At 36.9% G+C, this 23,128-nt stretch overlaps 1 protein-coding gene across 4 annotated transcripts in view; it reads right to left on the bottom strand.

The window, feature by feature from the left end:
- Positions 1–8,022: 8,022 nt before the first annotated feature.
- Positions 8,023–23,128, bottom strand: part of VAV3 (vav guanine nucleotide exchange factor 3) — a 148,619-nt gene continuing 133,513 nt past the window's right edge. For 2 of the 4 annotated variants that reach the window (XM_072932592.1, XM_030279320.4), the window contains 4 exons: positions 22,994–23,123; positions 17,714–17,797; positions 12,246–12,397; positions 10,317–10,497 (listed from right to left, as the gene is read on the bottom strand). In XM_072932592.1, the coding sequence (XP_072788693.1) occupies positions 10,456–10,497; positions 12,246–12,397; positions 17,714–17,797; positions 22,994–23,123 (408 nt within the window). In that variant the 3' untranslated portion in view covers positions 10,317–10,455. Of the gene's footprint in view, positions 10,498–12,245; positions 12,398–17,713; positions 17,798–22,993; positions 23,124–23,128 lie in introns of all 4 variants that reach the window. The other 2 variants (XM_030279319.4, XM_012575150.5) reach the window with 2 other exon arrangements.

The following is a 23,128-nucleotide window of genomic DNA, read 5'->3' on the forward strand; positions in this document are numbered from 1 at the left end:
CTCTTTAGGACTGGTAACTGCAGATTTAACAATTCAGTATGTTTGGACTTAAGTGCAAGCTTAATTGAAACCTTCTGACTTCATTGCACATAAGACAGTTGTTGACCATCATTTATATTATGACAGAGCGTAAATGGAGTGTTGCTTTTTAAAATTAGTAATACTAACATGCTTAATAAGAATGTTGTTCATTTCTTAGTCTTAATACATCAAGAACAGAGAAACAAAGTAGCATCCTTTCAACTAACAGGTCTCTCTTGCCCTTTGGGTAAATTGTAACTGAATCCAACAAATGCGAAAATACTTGGATTTCTTCTGTGTTTACTTTTGGAATCAGAAACCCAAAACAAATAATAACAAACAGGGAGGAAGCAGTCCCCATTAATACATCTCAAACTTTTTTCAGCAGATTCTTCATCCTAGAGATTTTTGTAAAAAAGCATCAGGTATCCAGCACACAAAACAGTTGTTCTCAGGGCATTTCCTTTGATAGACAACTCAAACCAGGTAAAAGCAACAGATCCTGAATTTTGGTGTGCTTTACCTCTGACACTGTAGGATTACTGTAGGTTTTAGGCTCAGAGTTAGGAATGCTTACCTTCCACTGCAGTACCTGAGGTTGCAGTCTGTGCAACTCTGGGGTTATGTCTTTAACCTCAGCTTTCATGTATGTGATACAGGGATGCTCACGTTCCTCTCTATGCACTGGAGATCAGTGCCAGTCAAGCTTGAGCCAATGCCAGAGAACCTATCAGTGCCAGTCAAGCTTGAGCTTTTTTTGAGGTTGTTTGCTATAGTCTATATCCTCCATGGTCTCTGTTCCACACATTTTTTTCATTTCAAAAGCTTAAAAGAAAGTATAACATGACTCCAACTACACCCCAGGAAGTGTAATAGTGAATTCTGATCTTGGAAATAACCACATACATTCAAAAGGCATCTAAGTTTACAATTTTCAGTTCCTTATAACCTACTTTTTTGCATGTTCACACTAGATCATTTAAGTACAAGAACAGTATAAAATATTCTGAAATAATATAAAAACTCTGTAAAGTTCCATTACTTAACAGATTGTTGCTAAAATGAGTGTTCAGTTCTCTCTTACAACTCATTTCCTCCCTGCCTCATGAGAAGCCACACTCAGAATATCCTATAAACCCTTCCATAAAGAAAAAGCCACCAATGAGTAGGTGACATGGCGATTCTATTTGAGGTTCTATTCTCATCAAAGCATGCAATATAAAACATTGGTATTTTTGAAAATAAGTGGAAAGTACAATATATACTAGAAATGCTCACTTTCAAAAACCCAGAGCAAATGCTGATTATACTTTAAGTGTGTGTTTTGCCATTGAATTTCCTACTACAATAGGGTTTCACCCCATGATTGTTACTATGCTGGGAAGTGTTCTGAAAGCTGCTCTATTATGTACACTTCAACAAGTTGAAGTTAATGCCCTACTAAGCATTTTTCACAGTGACTATGTGGGGAAATAAAAGTTACATGTTTCTTGCACTGTTAAGTATAATAAGAAACCACTGCCCAAGGCAAGGATCTCTTTGTGAAAACTTAACACATGCTGGAAAAGGCCTCTTGGTACTGCTTCCTAAAACAGGGATGAGGAATTGACTGAAGTGTTCTTTTGTTGATGTCATCAGACAAGAGGGGGAGGAACAAGAATACAAAAGAGTGTAAGGAAACACGGGAAGACTACACAGGCAGAGAAGAAAGTCACAAGTAATTATAAAAGACAAAGAATTTGCCAGAAACAGCAATCACTGGAAAGAAAACTGACTGATTATGTGGAAAATGGAAAAATCTGTGTGTTCTTCATAAGCATACTGTCTGTATCAATGAAATACTTGATTTTTCCCGCCAATTTGTTCTCCTAGAAGCAGCAAAATTCTTAACACTGGCTAAAGAATATTCTGTGTGCACAGTTGAATGCCTTATGTCACATCCTCATATCACACAGGTATAGCTGTAACTTCAGTGTCTAAATAACACAGGTTTTACAATTTACTAAAAAAATTAATATATCAATAGAGCAAATCCTGATATTTTGCCAACTCTTTGAAGGCAAGGTGAAGCCACACAAAGATCCATTAATATCAGCTCCAAAATAAGCAGCCATGTCACACCCAGGCTGAATTGTAGTGAAACATGTACATGCTCCAAATACCAGCCACATCAACAGGTTTTTGATTTTAAATCCAGGTTCATTTTGTGCGTGGAGACAGGCCAAACTCCAATGACACATGGAAGAACAAAGTGTCATCTCATATGCCACTTGTTTTCCAAGCACATCCTGTTAGGCCACAGGTTAATCATTGTCACTTTATGCACCCACATATTACACAGTTCATTAATTATTACTTAATGTCACTACACTACTAGATTGTTTGATGAATTCTATTAGTAATTAGAACTGCTCATGCAGTGACATTCAAATAAAGCTTCTCTTCACAGTGCATTCATTAGGAAGAGCCAGAAAGAGAAAATAGCTAGATTTTATTAGATGCATTTCATTTAGACTACAGTTTATTAATTTATTTTACTGTTACCTACAAAATACTCTTGACAATCCAAAAACTGAGACTAAATTCAGTTGCATGTAAGACAAGTCACTGCATCTCCTTATACACATTTAGAACAGAGAAAAAGGATGCCATGCCAAGAGCTAACATTGTTATTTATCTAGAAAAGGTCAAACGAGAAAAGGATGCTTTTAGGCACAAAGTAGAATTAATCTTAGCACTAGTATTCAAGCATTTGACTTCAAAAAAGAGTATAGTCAAGGTGATGGCTTGTTTTCTATTATGTGTTTTAGGGACAAATTTTAATATTGCAACACTTTTGCAAATTCTGCCTGAGAACTAAGTGAACTGATATTGTTTTACAAAAATGTAGTCTTTGATGATCTGAGGGAAGAATGCTTGAAGCAAAGTTATTTCCTTCTCACATCTGCCATGTTCTTTAAATTCAGAACCAAGTGGAAAGACATGGTACCTTAGCTGCCTTTCTTGTTAACTTTTCCCGAAATCAATACATATTTAAGAAAAGATTTGATTTTACAAACCTACATATGTTGCAGTAGCAGTATGTTCTATCAAAAATAAACTTGTGAACTGCAATAATGCTCTTTAGCTCATGCCTCCCACTGTGAAGGAAGTCTTAAAAACTGTGGTTTTACAACATTTTTTTACACTATGAGCTAAATATGAGCCAATTGCATCTCCTGAAGAAACTGCTTTAATTCATAAACATTCAAACTCTGCATATTTAGCAACCTGCTGTGGATGTTCCTTTTACTTTTCATTTACCTTTTCCTCTACACATTGGTATAACATTTCCATGAGATTTTGGTAGACACCAGCAGCCAACTGAAGCCCTACACAGCTCAAAGGTAGTTACAGGAAGGAAGCACAGCAGGAGCTCCAAATAACACGTGGTGTGTATCTCCGGCATCTCTAACTCCACATAAACTATCCCTGAGAGACATTTAGCTAGCCACATCTGAAACACCTCCAGGCTGGAGATAACACAACTGCCCAGATAATTTTGTGTCTATGTAGCTTGTTATTCAGAAAACTTTCCTAAAAACTGAGACCCCTTTGTTCAGTTCAAGGCATGTTTTCTGTTACTGTTTACACTAATTCACTGAACTAACTAGGACTGAACTAAGAGTTCAGGCTCTTAAATGATGTAAAATCTTTTAGTTATTTGGATGCTGTTGCCACACCCCCCTTAGCCTCTTCTATACTTCCCTTCAGACAATTCCAGTTTCTTCACATTTGTTACGTCTGTCCAGGAGTATTTTCAATGTATCCTATTCCCTGTATCCTATACAGGGCTTAGCGGCCAAAGCCGGACAAAGAACTTAAGCTGGAGCCTTACTAGAAATTAAATTATGACCTCCCATTTTATAGATAATGTTCCCATTACTAGGCATCAATATAGTATTTACCTTCTTCACAGTAAAATCCTGTCAACTTTTGTTCTGTCCATGGTTCACTTTTACTCTTTTCAGCAGTATTGCTGCTTAGCCACAAGTTGCCCAGTCTTAACTGGTACAGATAATTCTTCCCAAATAAAAATAAATAAATAAAAATGCAAATAAAACTTCATGGATATTTAATTACTTACTTTTTCCTAAACTGCCAGTTTATCAATATCTGGGTGATCCAATCCTCTTGCCCACTCACAGCCCATGCTTGCATGATATCACCTCAAAATATTTTAAATTTATTCTAGACACAACCACGTAGGATTTGTCAAAAATTTTTTGGGGGGAAGGGTACATTTGAAAAGAACATCCCTGAGCATGGGATCTGAACTCCCTAGAGACACACTGAGGCCATCAGTGACTTGAAAGGGAAGAATGTGCAGGCTGGGAACCACTGCTTTTGGAAACTTGCTTTTTCTAAAGCCATGTGGCTCTTCGGTGTAGCAAATAAAAGAAAATTGTGATCAAATATTTTCCATATCAATCTTTTGTATACCTGTAGATATATATAAAAGAAAATGTTTACTAGCTTGCCTGAGAAGATACCAAAAGGATTTTGTGCATCTGGTCTTACTGTATAAATTTGAGTAGTTGTAATCAAGTTCTGGTAACAAGAAGACTAAACCTGCATTCCCATATTCAGGAGAATTTACAAAAAAAGGCATGTTCCCTCAAAGCAGAAATCAAAATTGCAAAGACAGAGAAGCTGAATCTAGACTTTGCTTAGATTTCTACAGTTTGATTGTCCATGTCCTACCATACTGATTTGGAGATCAACTGGCCTTTTAATCATCTAATTCCATCTTTACCTGAGCCAATGCACATGCTTACATTAAAACACTACTGCAAAAACCATAAATCTCTCAAACTGCCATTGCATCCTCTACTTGGAATTGTTCCTGGGAATAGAGCAGTTGATACAAAAGCTAACAGAAATCCCATCCCGCCCTTTCCCGAACAATAAAAATTAATGCTACAAAAACAAAAATCAGGCATGACTGCTTTTATGATCTGCCTGTATTTTTCTCCTCCCCACTCAAATGGTGTAAATACTTGTGGGACTTCTACCACACCTCAGCTGAACTTTGTAACGGGGAAGGGAGAAGAAGTAGAAAAGATCTTTGTACATACCCAGGTAACTGAGTAGGGTGGGGGTCTCCTGGCACACTGCACATGATTCATAACTACAGGCCATAAGGACATTAATTGTAAAACTACCAGAGAAAAGATTCCTTCAATGATACATATTTCCACTAGCTTTGTGCACAAGTAAGAACTATAGTCCTAGAAATAATACTGCATCTCCTTGAGGACACCTTTCAATTGCTTTGGGAAAAAAGACAACTAATTAAAAACAGATTTAGAGTTACCTGGTAAGACCTAGAAAAAGTGCAAAAGTCCTTGATTAGGAACACTTTGGCAAATGTTTTCCCACATGGTGACATAAGAGAATTTCTGTTTCAAAATCAGCGCTGTCAAGAGGCATATAATATGTTGGTTAGTCATTTAGAAAAGTTAGCACATACAGGTTGTTTTTAACATGTATGTTGTGGTATCAACATTTTAATTCTTGTTTTCTGGTCTTCTCTATTTCTGTCCTTCCCAAAGCCACATATTACACTATCAATATAAAAAAAATCAGCTCTGAAAGAAGCAAACCAGCCTGATGCCCCTTGGTAAACAGCCACCTCTGAAACTGCCATTTTTTGTACCTGTAAGTTTACTTAAGGTCACCTTGCAACCTTTCATAATGAACTCATATATTTTCCAAAAAGCAGATTTATCAGGCAGAAAATTGGAACCCAAAAAAATCACCAATAACTAAATATTACAGGAGGCTTATTAAATAAAATCTAACTTCACAGTCATGTAAGCAGCAGAGATCCTCATAATGAATGGGCAGAAAACACTACAGCAGATAAGGAATTATAAAACCAAATTAGAACCCCAAATTTCATTTGCTATAAAAACAAACGGCTCTTTGTTCTTCAAAAGGAAGTTGCTGAGATAATGCAGTGAATCACCCTTCTGCAGTCGATTTCTGGAGCTTAATCCTTTCTATATTTCTTTTTGCTAATTATATATGCATCATACATTTCAGCATTTTGTGAGAAAGTGCATATGATTAACATCTCATCTCACAGCTTTAGGAAGCTTAATTACCCAAAAGTACCCCTGCTCCATAGAGTGGACATGGAGAAAAGAGCTGAAATCCCACAGCATGTTTCGCTGCTTGGCTCCTGCTCCTTGTAGCAGCTTGGGACAGGACTGAGCATTACACACACACAGAGCATCCCTGCCTGCAGCTCCCTTCATGCCTGGACTGGGTGTGCCCCAGGTGGTGCTGACTGCCATCAGCCCGGCTCTTTCAGCCTCACATTTTACATCTGCAGCAAAAACAGGGCAGACAACTCACTGAGTGTTCAGCTCTTGGTGGACAGCGTTGTACTGCATCAAAGCTTTCTCTGTTTCTAACTCTGTGCCATGACCCCCCAGTGAACAGAAGTTTGGAGGACAAAAAAGTAGATGACCCCAACTAACCAAAGAAATATTCTGTCATATAATATATACATAAAATACACTGCCATATAATGCTGTGCTCAGCAATAAAATGGAGAGGAGGGAGTACTTCCTCTACCACTCAAATGAAATAAGCAGTGCTCTGAAGAGAACAAGTTGAATGCCAGACAAAACAGTAATGTAAAGCTCTTGGCAGCCCAGCTTCCAGCAAGGAGACAAGAATTAATAGCAACAAATAGTTTTGAACTGAACATTAAAGTCAGCAGAACAAAACCTGGGTCTGAAGCAGGGCATTTTGTATAAACAAGCACCACCTCTTTCTAGATGTACCTCTGTCTCACCTTTATAAATGGCTAAAATCTCAAGAATTGTCCTTTTCTTCTTCTTCACAAAGCACCTCAGGCTTGCCTGTGAGGCAAAGGGGAAAGGAATCCTGGTTGGCATAATTTTCATTGTCAAGATAGATTTTTTTCAAGCTTAGATTTTCAAGCTTCCAAGTCTTGCAATGGAAAAAAAAAAAAAAAACTATTGAGAACACAGCCACAAGTGGTTCTTATGCCCTAATTACAGTGCTTTCTCAATTTCTCACCCATCAGAGGACACATCTCACATACAAGGGGAAGGAGAGAATGTCTGTGACCAAGTGTGATACTGTTAACAAGAGCATTTAATTGGGACACATTTTTGCATCCCACATTAGGTGTGACTCTTCATTATGTGATATGTTCATGGGTGACAGGAAAATTATGCCTTACATCTGCAGAGATGTGTAAATGCCTCATTAGGTTTAATAATTACCTGTTAGAAGGGCAATTCCACAAGAAAATCTCTCTTACTGAAAAATGAACGCGACACAAAAAAAAAAAAACAAAACACTGCAACTGAATCATCACTGTCCTTGCTGAGTTAATTCACCTGTCCAGAAATATTTTTATAAACACATGAATAATGAATGTTACATTGTAAAAAATACATGAATGGGCTACATCACGAAAAGGTTATCAAATAGTCCATGAAATCAGACACAGACTATTTTCAGACCTGAGCTCAATTCAGCCAGAAGTTATATGTTAATTCACATACGAGAAAGAAAGAAAAAAAGAAGGTGGAAGAGAAAAGATGTTGCTGTGACAAGTTACACATTCAACTTTTCAGGCACAAATTCTTTTCAAACAAAAAAAAAAAATACAAGTATCAAAAATAAATAGTATATGACTGATTCTCTATAGCTAAAAATGTAATAATAAATTTAAAAAAACCAAAAACCAAAAGCCTCAGCACCTTCCTGGATGTGGCACAAGGCATATTATCCTGCTAATAAAAAGTTATCAAGGAAAGCTTACACTTACATTGATAATTCAGTTTTACAGCTACATAAGGATTATATAAGTCTTAGAGACCAAAACAAACCATTATCAACTTCTCACAATGAGAAGATGGTGAGACAAATGAAGCACAACCTTCACAGTAGCAAACTACACATTTTGACACATCATTAAACAAAAAAAAAATTAACCACTTTATTATATTTAACATATTTACAAAATAGTACAAATTAAAGTACTGTAACTATTATTGCATGACATAAAACAACTCCATACAGGCAAAAGCAGCACATGAAAGAGATGCTCCAGAATATTTAGGAAGTCTTTGGTACTCAAAATATAGTTTAAGATGCAGCATTAACTCAATCAATACAGGGCATTAAACACAGACAATGATATGCAGATTTACACCACAAAAGTAAAGTTTACCTATGGCTTTCATTCTTCTCAAAGGATGACTACTGGACTCAGGAATTGCTTAAAAGCTTTACAACATGTTTAGGATGGAGAGAATACTCAAAATTATTCTAAAGCCAAGCTGTTGAAAATGACTGATATAGTTTGCAGCTCGTACTGAATTTAACTGCCTCTTCTCAGAACTATATGACAGTAAAGCACTAAACACTTCAGACTTAGAGCCTATTCCTCTATCCCTTAAGCAGGCAAAACTGGGAAAGAATCATCTTTGTCTACTTAAGGAATATAGGATTAAGCTCACAACAGACAATCAAACTGCATGGCAAAACATGATCCATGACTGTATATTCTAGCCTACACTGCTGTACACATCATTTACAAAATTTTTATGCAACATCTACATATTTACAAATGCTCTCAATTACTCCATCAAGTAATGTACTCAACACAATCACAGTTTACATATTTTTGAGGTAAATCCTTGAAAAGTTAGAGCATTGGCAGAATTTCATCTGCAAGGCTGAATCTCAAATTTCTAACAAGAAGCTCCTCTCTCCCCTGGTCACACAGCACTGCCTGCCAGGTGTGGCCGGTGGGTAAGACAGTTTCAGATATGAAGGGGATTTTGTGAATGCTCTGTGTTGTGCTTGATTCTTCTTGATGGCCTGGAAAGGCCAGAAAGAAGCAAAGAATCCTGGGGTTAGCCAAAGAGAAACCTGAATTTTCTAGCAGATTCTGCTCTGTGGACAAATATTGGAGATTATGTTGCTTGTAGACTGGGAAAGCATTGCAGGGTTAAATCGTGCAGTGTCAGTGCGCACTAAATTTAAGATGCCAACAGAAAAAGAGAACAGGCAAAAAGCAAAAGAGAGGATGTGGGACAGGATGAATTAAATTCATTGAAGAACCTGATTTTCTTTCAAGTTTTCAAGTGACATTACTTAAATATTTAGAACTGCATATCTGAAGACATCATCCACATTTATTTTAGCTTGTAACTACACTTCTACCTCTTCAAAATTACAGTAAAGACTGCCTTACCAAGCAGTGGACATCAATTTACAAGGCCTGATCTTTCATGCTGGCTAACCTAGACATATTTGGGGATGTTGAGAAGACTGCAGCAAGACAGCTCCCTCATTGAACTGCCGTTAACATCCCAGGCAAAAAGAAATGAAAGGGCAGAAAGAAGTTTGCAAGTTCCATTGCAGTCACAAAAGGTGATAGAAACTCCTGTATAACTAGGAAAAGACAGTACTAAGTTGAAAGCATCAAAGCTCATCCAAATCAATCAAGAAGTTAAGATAAACACTTTAATAATTACATCATCTTGCATTAGTATTTTCTGCTTCAGAATAGGTCTGCAATATTTATTTAATGTTATTGCTGAAAATTTTCAACTCATCTTGTCATGACTATCCCCCAGTTGCACTTTTATTGTCAGCTGCTTAAATGAAAAACCTCGTATAAAATGGCTTAAGATGACAATAAAAGGATCACACAATTCCACTTGGTGAATGCTTTTTAAAGCAATACCACATCACTACACCTTTTTAGTATGTCTTTAAACAGATTATTAGAAGATCTAGGCATGACCTCAAAGTAGCCAGTTAAGTAATTACATATGCATGAATGCTACTCTTATTTACTACATATTTCCTTCAGAATGTTTTTGTGAGTGTAAAATGGTTTGTAAGTTGATAAGTAAAGTAGTTTGATGTCTCAAAACAGGTCTACTGACTATACTTTATGCCCACTGGAATGATTGAAATCTGTTTTCTGCATGCAGTGATAAGAAATAATAAGCCTGCATCTCCTTGTACCATCACAGATGTTAGCTAGAAGAGAAATGTCAGCAATTCAGCCATTGCTAGTACTCATGGTGTAGTACGGGGTGAAATGAAAAGGAACAAAGAATTTTGTTTTCCAGAGCTTTTCTGGGAAGGTGAGGGTTGGACTTGGTACTGATCCCCAGTGATGGCAAACTGGCAGCTTGTTTCTTGCACAGCTCTGGGGAAGGTAATAATCTGTCAGCCCAAACTTCTGTATAAATCCCAACATTAAGACTGGAAGGTTCAGAGAGGCAAAAATGTTGCTGTTTAAATACTTAACAAGACCAATAACACATGAAGATATAAATTTTTACAATCCCTGAAACTGCTGGTCAGCAGAGGATAGTTTTTAATTCATTCGTCCTCTTCAACATAAGTTGATGGAAACCAGCCCACCTAGAAAGGGGAAAAGCAGAACAAAATAATACATGAGATGCACAAGGTTTTTTTTTAAAGGCTGAGCTAGGCACAATAAGGATGGGTCTGTTCAATAAGTATATTAAAAAGATTACAAAGATAAAGTTGGCTGACCTGACACAGAGTAAAAAAATTTATTTTTATTTCTTAATAAAAGAATAACTTGCAAATAGGACAGTTTGAATACCAACACCCTCTATGCCACTTCCTCCCCCAAAAAAATCTAAAACGTATTTGCCCAGATTGGAAATCTAAAAGTTCAGAAAATGCCAAGAGTGGAAGCAGTTTTACTACAGGCAAGACATTTTTTTAATTTTACTATTTTTTGAATGAGAAGTTAAACTTTTAACAGGCTCCAGTCAGGTCCAGGGAATCTTCTTACAAAGGAAACATTGACTGATTTGATTGCTTTACATGGAGTTGAATCCCACTGCCACCAAAACAGGTGTTACACATGACACAATGAGCCAGCAGAGTCTAGTGTCCTACACTTCAAAAGTTATAGAGTTACCTACATTCTGAAATTAATGATGTGCCAAATAAGGTTTATGTAAGACATACAGTGATGCAATATCATATATTTCTTATTTTATGTATTTGCTTTAGGTTTCTTCAGACTTCTTTTTTCCTAAAGTCAATTTAACATTCCTGAAAGAACTCAAAACCAAACCTAGAGCACAACTAGAAGGGGTGACTGCAGAAATTTTTAGACTACCTTGGCAAAATATCTCCAGAGGCGAGTTTATAATGTCAAGACTATGAAAGTTACCAAGGAATGCTAGCATGTAACAGGGCATGTGTTAAAATGTGGGCAGCTGCATTACAATGAGTTGTTCAGCTTTCTTCTCATGTAAAATGTATATAGCACAATGGGTATTTCTTCTGCTTCCCTGTTTCTTCTGGTCTAATTAACTATTTAATAAGATTTAACCAGTTAACTTTGACATACCCAAGCTCATGTACACAATAAAAAAGATTCTCCAAATTGCATAAAGCAGTAAGTCTGGACATTGACTTCAGCTGCACTTGCAAGTATCATTTCCAGCTTCCAGACAATTTACATTCTTCTACCTCACATTCCTTGACCCTGCATCTCAGCACTTTAAACATGGAAACAGCAGTCTCAAATGCTTCTGACTAATCTGCATTATAAGGCAGTAAACTAAGATTGAAACAGTAAACCCTTTATAGGTCAAAACTGAAACTTCACTTCCAAGTTTCAGAGCAGGGTGTAAAGTGGGTTCATAAAAATCCCTGCTAAATGTGTCACTTCATCTGGGCCACGTTCACAGAGATCAAAGCAGCAGCCTTCTATAAAAAGGTGGTTGATTCCTTGCATTGTATTCTGGCAGAAAGATGTGGGAAATCATTCTGTGGTAAAGTGCTAAAGAGAGTTCCACGCACCAGGAACCTGACTCCTGGTGCAAAACAGTTCAAGAAAGGTCAACTGTAGCAGTGCTATTAATCCTGGTTATTTTCCAACCATATAACCTTGCCCAAATATTCAGCCTGGCAGGTCACATTAAATAACCAATAATTTATATGCTGGGAAAGCTTCCTGGCAAGAGTTCTGCCTCGCTCCTATGAAACAAAGATGAGAACTTGTTCCATCTTTTGAATTTAAATACACAATGTAGGAACACACTTTTTTAAAAAAAAAAAAAAAACTAAATCACTATCAGTGAAGGCAGAAAGAAACACGGGAAAAGAAAAAAAATTAGTCTTACCCTTCCATTTACTTCACCTCTCCACCAGCCATTGGCACTCATCTTGGTATAAATTTTGACCACGTCCCCTTTCAGCAAGGACAGTTCTCGCATGTCTCGTGCACAGAAGTCATACCTGGCTATGGCAATGCCAATCACCTTCGGGCTCAGCACTGAAAGGAAGCAGATGGTGATATTATTAAGGTTGGTGCAATGAAGGCTACCAAACTACTGGAAATAGAAATACTGTAAAAATATAATACAAGGATTCAACAGCAACATACACTGGCATTCATTTTATGCAAAGCATCTGCACTACAAAGATCAAGGGTGAATGGTGTAAAAGTTGAAGGGTAATTTTTTGAATAGTCCTCTTTATTTTTAAAAGAAAACTAAAACTGGATGAGCCATAAATAAAATATTCCCCACCCTGAGATTGCTAAATACATTTGCAATTATTTTATTCTTGTGCTTCATAATAAAACTTGCTGCCAGTTATATGCATCAACATTATTTTACAGGCCACTAATTTCTTTCCAAAAGAATTATTAGCATTTACAGTTGATTTAACTTTAGACCTCTAATGAAGCAAAACAAACAGAATAAGATGGTGTTCTTTAAAAAAACAACTCCCAAGTTAATTATTAATGCACTTAAAACTAGAAGCTAACATCAGCATGAGAAAAAGTTACAGACTTTCTACAAGAAATTTCCACAGATCATTTGTCACAGTCTTCATTAATACTAACTGATGTAAATCTATTATTTTCAGAGGTTTGTTCTGTAAATCACCATTGAATTTTTCAATAAAATTAAGGTTCAGTGAAATTAACACTTTAAAGTTTTAAGGTACATCAATATAGAAGAATTTTGCCAATGTAAAGTCCAGACATTGTAAACAATAAAAAGCTGTTAAGAATTTTTAAAAAGCAAAGGTACAAAAAGCCTCACTTCAATAAACCATCCTTTTTCCAAATAGTTTTATAGGAAATTGTTTCCAACACTGATATAGAATGTCCAGACTTGCAAAATAAATCCTCAACAACTCCATTGTGAAGACAACGAAAGGAGAGTGAGCATGGCCTAACAGATAAAAGACCTTTGACTTGAGCATTTCACAAAGAATATCTACTACTCCATGGCATTTTGTAGTTGGATTATTTGGCCAAGGCCTTTTTCAGCTTTTTTTTCCATTAATGCCACTGTTTTCCTATGTAAATCACTGTAAGAGGAGTTCAGGAGCACAGGTAAGCTTCCATTAAAAAGATTTCAAAAGAATTCATATGATCATGATGGATGACTTGATATAATGTACATAGAATCATCTCTGTCCTCAGAACCCTTTCACATTTCTTAGAAATGCCCAGTCTGCATTAGGAAATGCCTCTAAGATTCTAGTTTAGTGGTGTTCTCAACAGTGTAATACTATGAATTCATAGCTAGTTGCCTTTAATTTAAATCAAGAACCCAAAACACAGCAGATGAGCTGAGAAACCTTAACAGTTTTAGTTCTGCTTGTGTTTAAGTTTTCTTCTGACTCCACTGGATCATAGATACATAATAGTATTAAATATCTGAAAATCATAATATGTTCAAATACTGTCAGTTTAAAGAGAAAATACAAACAATTTATTTTAAACTATCAAGGAATATGAAGTTTAAAATATTACTAGCCATATCACAGAAATAGAATGCCTAAAAAAGGGTTTTGATAACAGGTAATGCCCATTGTATAATGTCCAGTTTATATCACATCACTAAAGTTTAGTCCAACACTTCTGACTGCTTGTGTAGAGTGCATTTATCAGACACTTAAAATAAAAGATGCCATATAACAGAATCAGCCTCTCCGTTTATTGCTTATATTGATGCTGGAAAAATCTAGGTGATCTATTAAGCACATCAAAGCTCAAACATGCTTTTCTCCGCCCTCTTAGCCAGTCAGATGCAGATGCTACTTGTTTAGATACTGACATGAATGTAATTTCCTTATCAGCATTGCAGTAATCAATTTTACAGGGAAAGAGCACATCATGGGCAGCAATTGTTTTGGAGAAAGAAAAAAGAAGAGCGGTTATTGATTGGAGGGTCAGTAAGCATGCACAGGTGTGCAGCAATATCACTGATGGATTTGGAGAAGCATTGCAGGATGCATGGAGTGATTCTGGGGAGCAGGGTATAATTTCAGATTCTAGAAAGAAGATAAAGGGGCAAGGAAATATTACAGGAGGCAAAGATGAACAAATTTGGGAAAATGGGAAAGAAAATAACTAAGAAGGGAATAAATGCATAGAGGAACAATGAAGATGGAAAATAGCAAGGAAAATTAGGATAGAGAAGAAAGAGGAGCACTTCTGGGGAAAAGGAGGACTTCTAACTCTTTTTCAAGTCACAAAGCAGAGAGGGAAAGGAGAAAGAAGCAAGAGAAATCAAAACCATATATCTTCAAAAGTCTTGAGGCAGAAAGTAGCAGAATTTAGATTAATTTAGAATCCAAGATCCATATTTTCAAATAAAAGTGAAGCTCTTGATAGGAAATATATAAAAGGAAGCCAGATGAGTGATGGAATACAGGAAAATGACAGTGCTAATTTTGGAAAAAATATTAAGCATATCTCTCTGCTGACACAATCACAAAAACACCTTGAATGGAGACTATCGGCCCTGATTTCCCAATTAGCGCTGTCCCAGGATAAATAAAACTTGAGGGAAGACAACAATGGAAAGGACACCTGGACAGATGGGAAACAGAAGGAACACTGAGTGAAGGACAGAAAGAGGATAGCTACAGGAAGAACATGGAGAGAGAATGGGATTAACAGTATAGATCGATGGAAAGAAAGGGCCCAACAGGTGGATGAATGTGAATGAGAAATTAAAGGGCGGGGTGGGGGGGGTAAGAGAGTGTTAAAAAAGAAAATAAGCTGTTAAAAAGCAGTAATAAATAAACCTTGTGTAATATAAGGGAGATACTCAGAGAACTGAAATCCAAAGGAGGTGAATAAAAAGTGCATATGTGAATGAGAAAAATATGCTTTTACTTAATCCAGCCTTTCCTTCTGCAAACAGAAAATGATGACTACAGGAACTATAATCAGCTTTGATTTACACTGGAGTATGTTGGACATTAACAGTGAAATAGATGTGCTGTAAATGAATTTTAATACTAGTTTGAGCCACTGATGATGCATCTGGAGTGCAAACAGAGGTTCCCCATGATCACAGCAGGCTGGTCTAGCTCACATGCCTTCATTCCATGAAGGTCAATGCAGTATTATTAAAGCTGAGAGTAGTTGTTTCTCTTTCCTTGTGCTCTGGCCTCCTCATAAATCTGCAGCCATTGCCCTGAGGGTTGCTCCTGTGTATTAGTTTCCATGCTCCTTGAAGCCATGTACATTTACTGCTTCACCAAACCTCAGTGCTCTTATCCAGGCACAGGCAGCACCTTCAGTAGTGCTCAGCAGTCAGCTTAACATTCTGCTGTGTTACCAGCTTCCAGATCAGCAGAACTAAGTCAGCTCTGAAGATAGTTTTGAAAAGAATACTTGTAATATCATGAAATAAGTATTTGGTCTTCTAATGTAGGCAAATTATTGGGCTGTTTTTAAAAAGAAGGTTTCTTACAAATATATGAGGCAATGCAGCTTAGCACTCAGAATATAATGGGTAGATATGCTTAATTAAGCACTGCAGATCAATATTTTCCTTTAAAAATTTGTACTTGTGTAATGAAATATTTAAACTGGCATATTGGGATATGCAAGACATTGAATTGATACCTATTATTATAGTTTTTAATGCATTTTCTCATACAGCAGTTTTTCATATGAAATAAAGGAATTTCATTATAATTTGTTGAAACCATATTATGGGAATATATGAGAATGTGTGATAGGGTTGAAGTAACTGAGTCTTGTTTGCTGTTCTATCACTGTAGGCCACTTCACAATTTTATTCTCATGGAACAGATACCAGTTTCAGTAAGAATAGAATTTACAGTCAAGTACTGGGCAGTTGAATGCAAGATGTCCTCTCCTATCCCTGCCCAAAAGGACAAAAGCTCCCAGTATTTTACCTTGAGCAAAGAGCTAAAACTTAGCTCCTTCATGTTGTTTCAGATCAGGTGAGTGCTTCAGGGAGTCCAGCTGAGCATCATCACCACAGGGCAAACAGCTACACCAAGATGGCTTTCTACAGTTGTGTCCCTTTATAAAAGCAAATGTCAACTGGAAGGGCACCTTCTAGCTTGGATTCTCAGTCGTTGCTGTGATGACTGAAAGGAAGTATCTGCCCCAAAAATATCTATAATATCTATATGTAAGGGCATAGAAATGGAAGAAACAACTGAGAGGCAAAACTTCCAGGTGTAGTCGAAGACATGGACATTGAAATCCCTGGGGTGAATCAAGGGAGGGGTCACCAGAGGTGCTCTCAGCACAAGTAAACTCGGTAACCATTCTCCTACTGAGCTGCCACCTACATCCTTTTCCCCTCAGGAAACTATGGAAAGCCCCAAAAATCCTTCTCAGAGCACTAAATCTGGACAACCTATGTGGGGCAGGCATAAAACATACTGCCCACTGAGATCTTGATGACTCCATCTGCATTTGTGCTGGACACCTGCCTTCCCTAGAGCAGTCCCAGTCCTGCTCTGCACACCGCAGGCAGTGTCCTCCACCCCTGTACACAAAGGCAGGCCAGTGTAAAGTGAGTAAGTGCTGCATTGACATCAGCAACTCTTTCCTGTGCTCCTCAAGGCATTCACCTTTCTACTGGCAAAATTCTTCTGAAATTGTCCAGTGGTGCAGTTCAGCTCTCTGCAGACCAGGTCTTAGCGATCAGAGCAAGTCATCCCCATACTGATGCACTGACTGAGGCTACCAGCAGTACTACTTTTAGAATTTTTATGCAGCCTCTTGGTTTGAAATGATTGCATCTATTAAAGCCAGAGATGGTTAAATGGAAACAAAGAAAAACATATTTAGAAAACAGATGGGCAAAATTAATTAACAATGTTAAAGCAGAATTTAAAGAAAGCATTCTCTACCAAAAAAAAAAAAAAAAAACAAACAAACAAACTACTGTATTCTAAGGTGCTACTGCAGTATAGTTTGCTGCAGGGATGGGACGAATGTATTATTTACCAACAAGCAGTGAGATTTCCATGTTTCCATGCATTTGAACAAATACATTAAAAATATATATCTCATAGATGTCAACTGCATTGCAAATTAACAGTCAAGTGGTCTTGAATCTGCTGCTACTATTGAGCTTTGCAACTCCTATTCAAACTGCTTACTGCAATAAGCAATAATAATTCAAAAGTTTAAAGTTTTATTTTTGCTACATTCCAAGAAAAACAAGTAATAACTCGGTTTTTGGAGTCAGAGAAGAGCTGAAGTGTTAGATTCGTCCCTTCCCTCACTTGCTGCACACACAGAAACAACAGAAGCAAATTCAGAAGAAATATAAAAGCAGTAAAGCTGTACCTGACCAGAAAGGAGTGGAGGAAGGGGGAACAAAGCTGTAGTCTGGAGGAGTTACAAAAGAAAACCCACAGAACAAAGAAGGGGCTTAGAGGAAAAAAAGAGAAAAAGAGAAAAGCAAAAGAACATTGAAATATTGGCATAAGATTTAAATAATAGTTTTTTAACTATATAATTCATTGATAATAAGGAAACTAAGATTCCCTACTGAGGATGTCTGCAAGGAAATTGACTATAATAACTAGAAAATTTGGATCTATGATTTAATTTTTAACAATTGCATTTTTCAAAGAGTAAAGTAGGAAGAAGTGACCCATTTAGGGTTTCAGAGAAGTAAATTGTAACTGCAGCCTCTTGCAAATATTTTCAGATTTAACAAAAGTTTTTTTAATTTTTGTGTGCCCCACCTCATACTATTATAAAAGCAAGAACTCATGCATACATAAATCCTCTTAAGCCCAGCAACACTAATCATATGCCTATAACTTGGATACAGTCTAAGTTGATCTGGAGTCAACTCCAAACTATGGCATGGAAAAGAAGTATGCATTCTGCCCTGTAAATCATTAACATCAATAGGAATTCCACAGCTAAACTACATCCTCTAAGGTCCAAACAGTTCTGCTCATATTTGCAGTTTCCCTGACTTGCAAAAAGCCCCTTGAGCAAACATAAAAAGCTTGGCCTAGGCAGAACCAGCACATCATCCTAAGCCCCTATAGCAGCTTCCCTGGGTGAAAGGCACAGGTGATCTTGCTCTGCTGTCAACAAAACTAGGGGCAACGTACTTTTAAAGGCAAAAATCAGATGAAATTATCTAGAATTGCTTCAAGTGAAACTACAGTTTCACTTGAAAAATGTGACCTGTTTTCACATTTTGTCCCTGTTTTGAAGAGGCGATAAAGATATATAGTGTGCATGTCTAGTGAAGTTGGGATCTTTGCTCCCAGCTGTGATTTGGAAAGGTACATCCATCTCAACTGGATAAATGATAATGCAGCCTCTAAATTATAGCTAATAATATCTGTAATTACTGAACAAGAATTTTTCCTTCAAAAAGTAGCAGGGTTATATTTATCACTTATAGCTACTTCTCTGAATTTATTCTTCTGATTACATATGGAACACAATAATTTTGCTTCAAAATGGTACTTGCAGGAATGACGACTAGAATGATTTTATGCAAGAATCCATGTAATGGATGGTAATGGTGCAGTTTTCTGCATCTTACCTGGATGACAATAGATACATTTGTGACAAGGGAACTAGAAGCATGAATAAAATAAAGAGAACTGATGCTGTATTTTAACATTGATAAACCTTAGGTTTAGAAATTTTTTTAAACCCCACAAGACAAGCCAACAGCATTTAGGTTAGTGTCTCATAGGACAAGAAAACCATGCTCCAGGGCCTCTTACACTCTGGAAACTCCCTTCTGATCCCTCCCAATGATGATGCTTTCTCCACCTCTAACACTGAATGGGCAATCTGGGATGCATGAGGTTACTGGAGACAGTAACCCCAGGTAACAGCTCTGTGGGGAATCGTGCTACACAAACCAAGAGGGCTGCTTGACTCAGAAGCAGTGCCTATTCTTAGAGGCAAACACCTGCCTTTATTTTGCCAGAAGCACAATGGCAGAGTGGAGCAGCCCACAGGAGCACACCCAGGCTAGGTGCTGTATGGGGGATTGCTGGTCCTTCAGTGAGCAGACTTTACCCCGATTGTTCTCTCCAATAGAGTTGGAGGTTTGGTTTTATGTGTCAAATTCTGGACAAGTAAACCTACGTGAGCAAGGAAATCCTACTAGATTTCTACAGATGACTGATCTGTGTTGATGACAGTGTTGATGTTGGCTTCTAAGCAGAAAGGGTGAATTCTTTTGATTCCCTAAGGGTTGGGATGATACTTGATTTGTTCTACTTTATTAACAGATACCTTTACACAGAGCATTAAGCATTACTAGGCAGTTAATGCATTAAGCATAAGTAGGATGTCATAACTAGTTAATATACCTACTCCTAATTAACTGAGAAAGAAAAATATCACTCAGGTAGGACTTGGCTTCATAATTTAGGTTACTTTAAAATCTAAATTTCATAAAGACTCAAATTTCTCAATATGACTGTGCTCTGCATCAGCAAATCAGAATAAAATGCCACAGAGTAATGTCCACTTTTCTTCCCTTTTTGCCTTATTTCATTAACTGGTTGATCATTCCTGTAATCTAATGTAATAATTAGTATTTTTCTGTGTAGCAAAACAAAACTCGATCATACCATGTGTGTCTAGAAAAGCCTAAGACTGAAAAACTAAGAAGGAAGAATATACTATTTCTCAAAAAAATCTTCCCAATTAATTTGAAGTTCTATATTGACAGAAGTAAATATCTGACAGCTTTTACAACCACATTAAAATAAGTGTACAGTGAATATGAGAACAACACAGGTGACTTCTGCAAAACAAGGAGACTGAAAAGTTCTAACCCAACTGGGAAGTCAAAAACTGGAAGGCAAAATAACTATCCCACTAAGAGATTTTTATTCTAAACAATTATTCTAAAAATCTTCAGCATCCTAAAGATGCTGAAGCAAGAATCAAATTCCCTGAAAATTTAAGATGTTACAAGGTGACTTATTATGATTCATATTAGAAATTACAAGTCAAATGAAATGCCAATTGTTTTTCTTTTTCTATATGGCTAAATGAAAACATAACAAATACCAAAAAAAAATTAACACATGTCGTTCTCACTCTTTTCTGGGAAGTAAAGTCAATTCAGTATTGCCATCCAATTTCACTTCAGCTCAAAGACCTTGGCAGCAGAAAATTATAAAACTCTGTCAAAGTCTGCAGTAGTTCAACTAATGTTTTTTAGAAACACTTTTCCCATTTATTCTGTCAGTTCTATATGTAAAGAACTGCTGTTTTGGAAAAAAAAAACAAAACTGATGCCTTTTCAAAAGATGGCTTCATTAAAAAATCCAGATATGTGAATAGTATAGAGAAAAAATACTGTGTTAAACCCAAACACTTCTTTAAACTAGCTTCAAACTGTCAAAGCCCATTGTATTCACCAGCTTCAGTCCCGTGCTGAGTAGCTGCAAAATTGAAAAAATATGGAGAAGTGCCCCCCTCTCTCTTCACCTACATTGTCTGGCTTCCTTCCAACAACTGTTTTTCTTGCACTTGGATTAAGTGGGAAGAGGTAAAAAAAATCAGTTGTGTGATGGCCCTCACTGAGGGCTGTGAGTAAACTCCAAGTCCAACTGCTGCCCCACATGACTTATTTGCTTCCTCTACTAAAACTGCAGCTTCAAGTTTCCCGAATTCTTTCTAAATTCAGCCCAGCAGGGTTCACACAGCCTAGATATAAGGCTTTTCTTACATCAGCTTGGTAAAATGAATAAGACAGCTTAAAAACCAAGAAGAGTGACCCACAGATGGACTGATAATCATGGACATTTTGGTTAATCAAACAAAACAAAGAAAAAAAACCAACAACAAATAAATCACAACACTCATGGGGGCACACTTTACTGTCTAATTCATTAAAGGAAGTGTCATTCACAGTCAACCGAGATAAAGCAGTAGAATTATGGAAATAATTTTACATGAGGAGTTTGGGAATTGAAATGTTTTTCAGGTCAGTTTGGTTTAAGACAAAACCTGCAGTTTCTACCAGCACAATTTGTAGCATCAAAGGGCTGATAGCTCCTGTAGCAAAGATGCCCTTCCTCATCCCCTGGACTAAAATGAGAGCATCCCTCAGTCATTTCTCTTGCTCTCCCACACACTGCCTAAAAGACATTGTAAAAGATGTTTTCTTTTGTATGATGACTGAAGTTAATGAGGATGTACCATAAATTTTGTGTCCTGTATAGCAGGAAAGGATTGAGCTCTTGCAGACTAAGAAGTTGGTGGACAATATAGATATATTCTGAGACACATTCTAACTGGCCTAAGGAAAAAACAGGAAACAATCTGGTTCGGCTCACAGTCAATAATAACTCAAAAAAATGCAAAGTAAATCGAGCGTGAAGCACAGGGAGACCATGAGCTAAAGGAAGAAGAAAGGACAGGGCAGAGAAATTCACCAGGAATGGACATGAACACCACAGAGAGGACAGAAGTCCTGGGAAGCAGTGAAGGAGGACAGAAATGGAAAGATAAATTGGGAGGCAGAGACAGCAAATGAAATACCAGAGACACACTGTTTTCTCACATTCATTTGTTCTAAATTATCTTCACTTTAACTAGGAGAGGAAGAAAGCCTCCAAAGTTACAGAAATGTTATGGAACAGAGGCAAGCAAGTGAACAAAAGCTGACAAACGCAGCAAATTAAAGTAACAAAGCCACCACCATCATCACAAAGACTAGACTGGGCTTTTTGGGCTTTTACAGCAGTCTTCAAATTGTTAAAATTCCCATTAGTTTTTATTTTCCTCTTATCTGTTACAGTACAAATGTTCGGAAATGTTACAGTTCCGTAGCGTTACACTACAAATGTTCTGCAGCCAATGACTGCAGAACAGCAAATCTAATATTTGCTCTTTGACAAAAACATTATATATTTTCTAGAGGCCAGCCACATGGTAGATTTATCATTACACATTGAACCTGTCCATGTCCTAAAAATCATGCTAACTTCCACTTAAATTGTAATAGCTTAAATAAAGGACAGCATATGCAGTGCAAGCCTTCTCAGTTTATCTCTAAACTTCACAACTTTTTAACTGCTATTTACCTTGCACAGTAGTCCATTAACTTTCAGAAACTTAGTAAGGAAACTCTAATAAACATGCAGTGTAAAAAAACACACATAGAAATAATTATGATATAGTAAATCTAATTTTTTTACACAATTATTTGGTATTACTGAGATGCTACTTCATAGGGCTATGCTACAAGACTGATTTATTTAAATCCCATTTTAAGGCTTAGAAATTGTCACAAATATTAACACTTGTAGCTGCACATATGCAAATTTCTTAGGAAGCTAGGCAAGAAAACAGCATGTCTAATAGACTTTTTGAATATTGGGGAGATTTTAAGTTTGGCAGCAAGACAAGCTTGCTAGACATGTTTATAAATTTCCTGGCAGATCTGAATCTGCTTAGCTTCCAAAAATCTTAGCTAAAAGCATTGCCAGAGTAATTGGTTATATGTCAAAAGTGGAAGATGAAGATGCTCCAAGTACCTTGCCCTTTTAAGATATATATATACACACACCCACATATATATATGACAGAAAGTAATACACAAAAATGTATAATCCTTACCATTGCCACCTGTTCTGTTACTCCTCTGTCCCACTGAGTTTTCAGATTCTTTGTATGGGAATTGAAGAGTAGTATCCAAACTTCGAAAACCTTCTCTGAGAGAGTGGTGCTTGTAGTATTCTACAAGTTCCTTTC

Source organism: Taeniopygia guttata, chromosome 8, assembly GCF_048771995.1.
Source record: "Taeniopygia guttata chromosome 8, bTaeGut7.mat, whole genome shotgun sequence".
In the NCBI taxonomy this organism is placed as follows: domain Eukaryota; kingdom Metazoa; phylum Chordata; class Aves; order Passeriformes; family Estrildidae; genus Taeniopygia; species Taeniopygia guttata.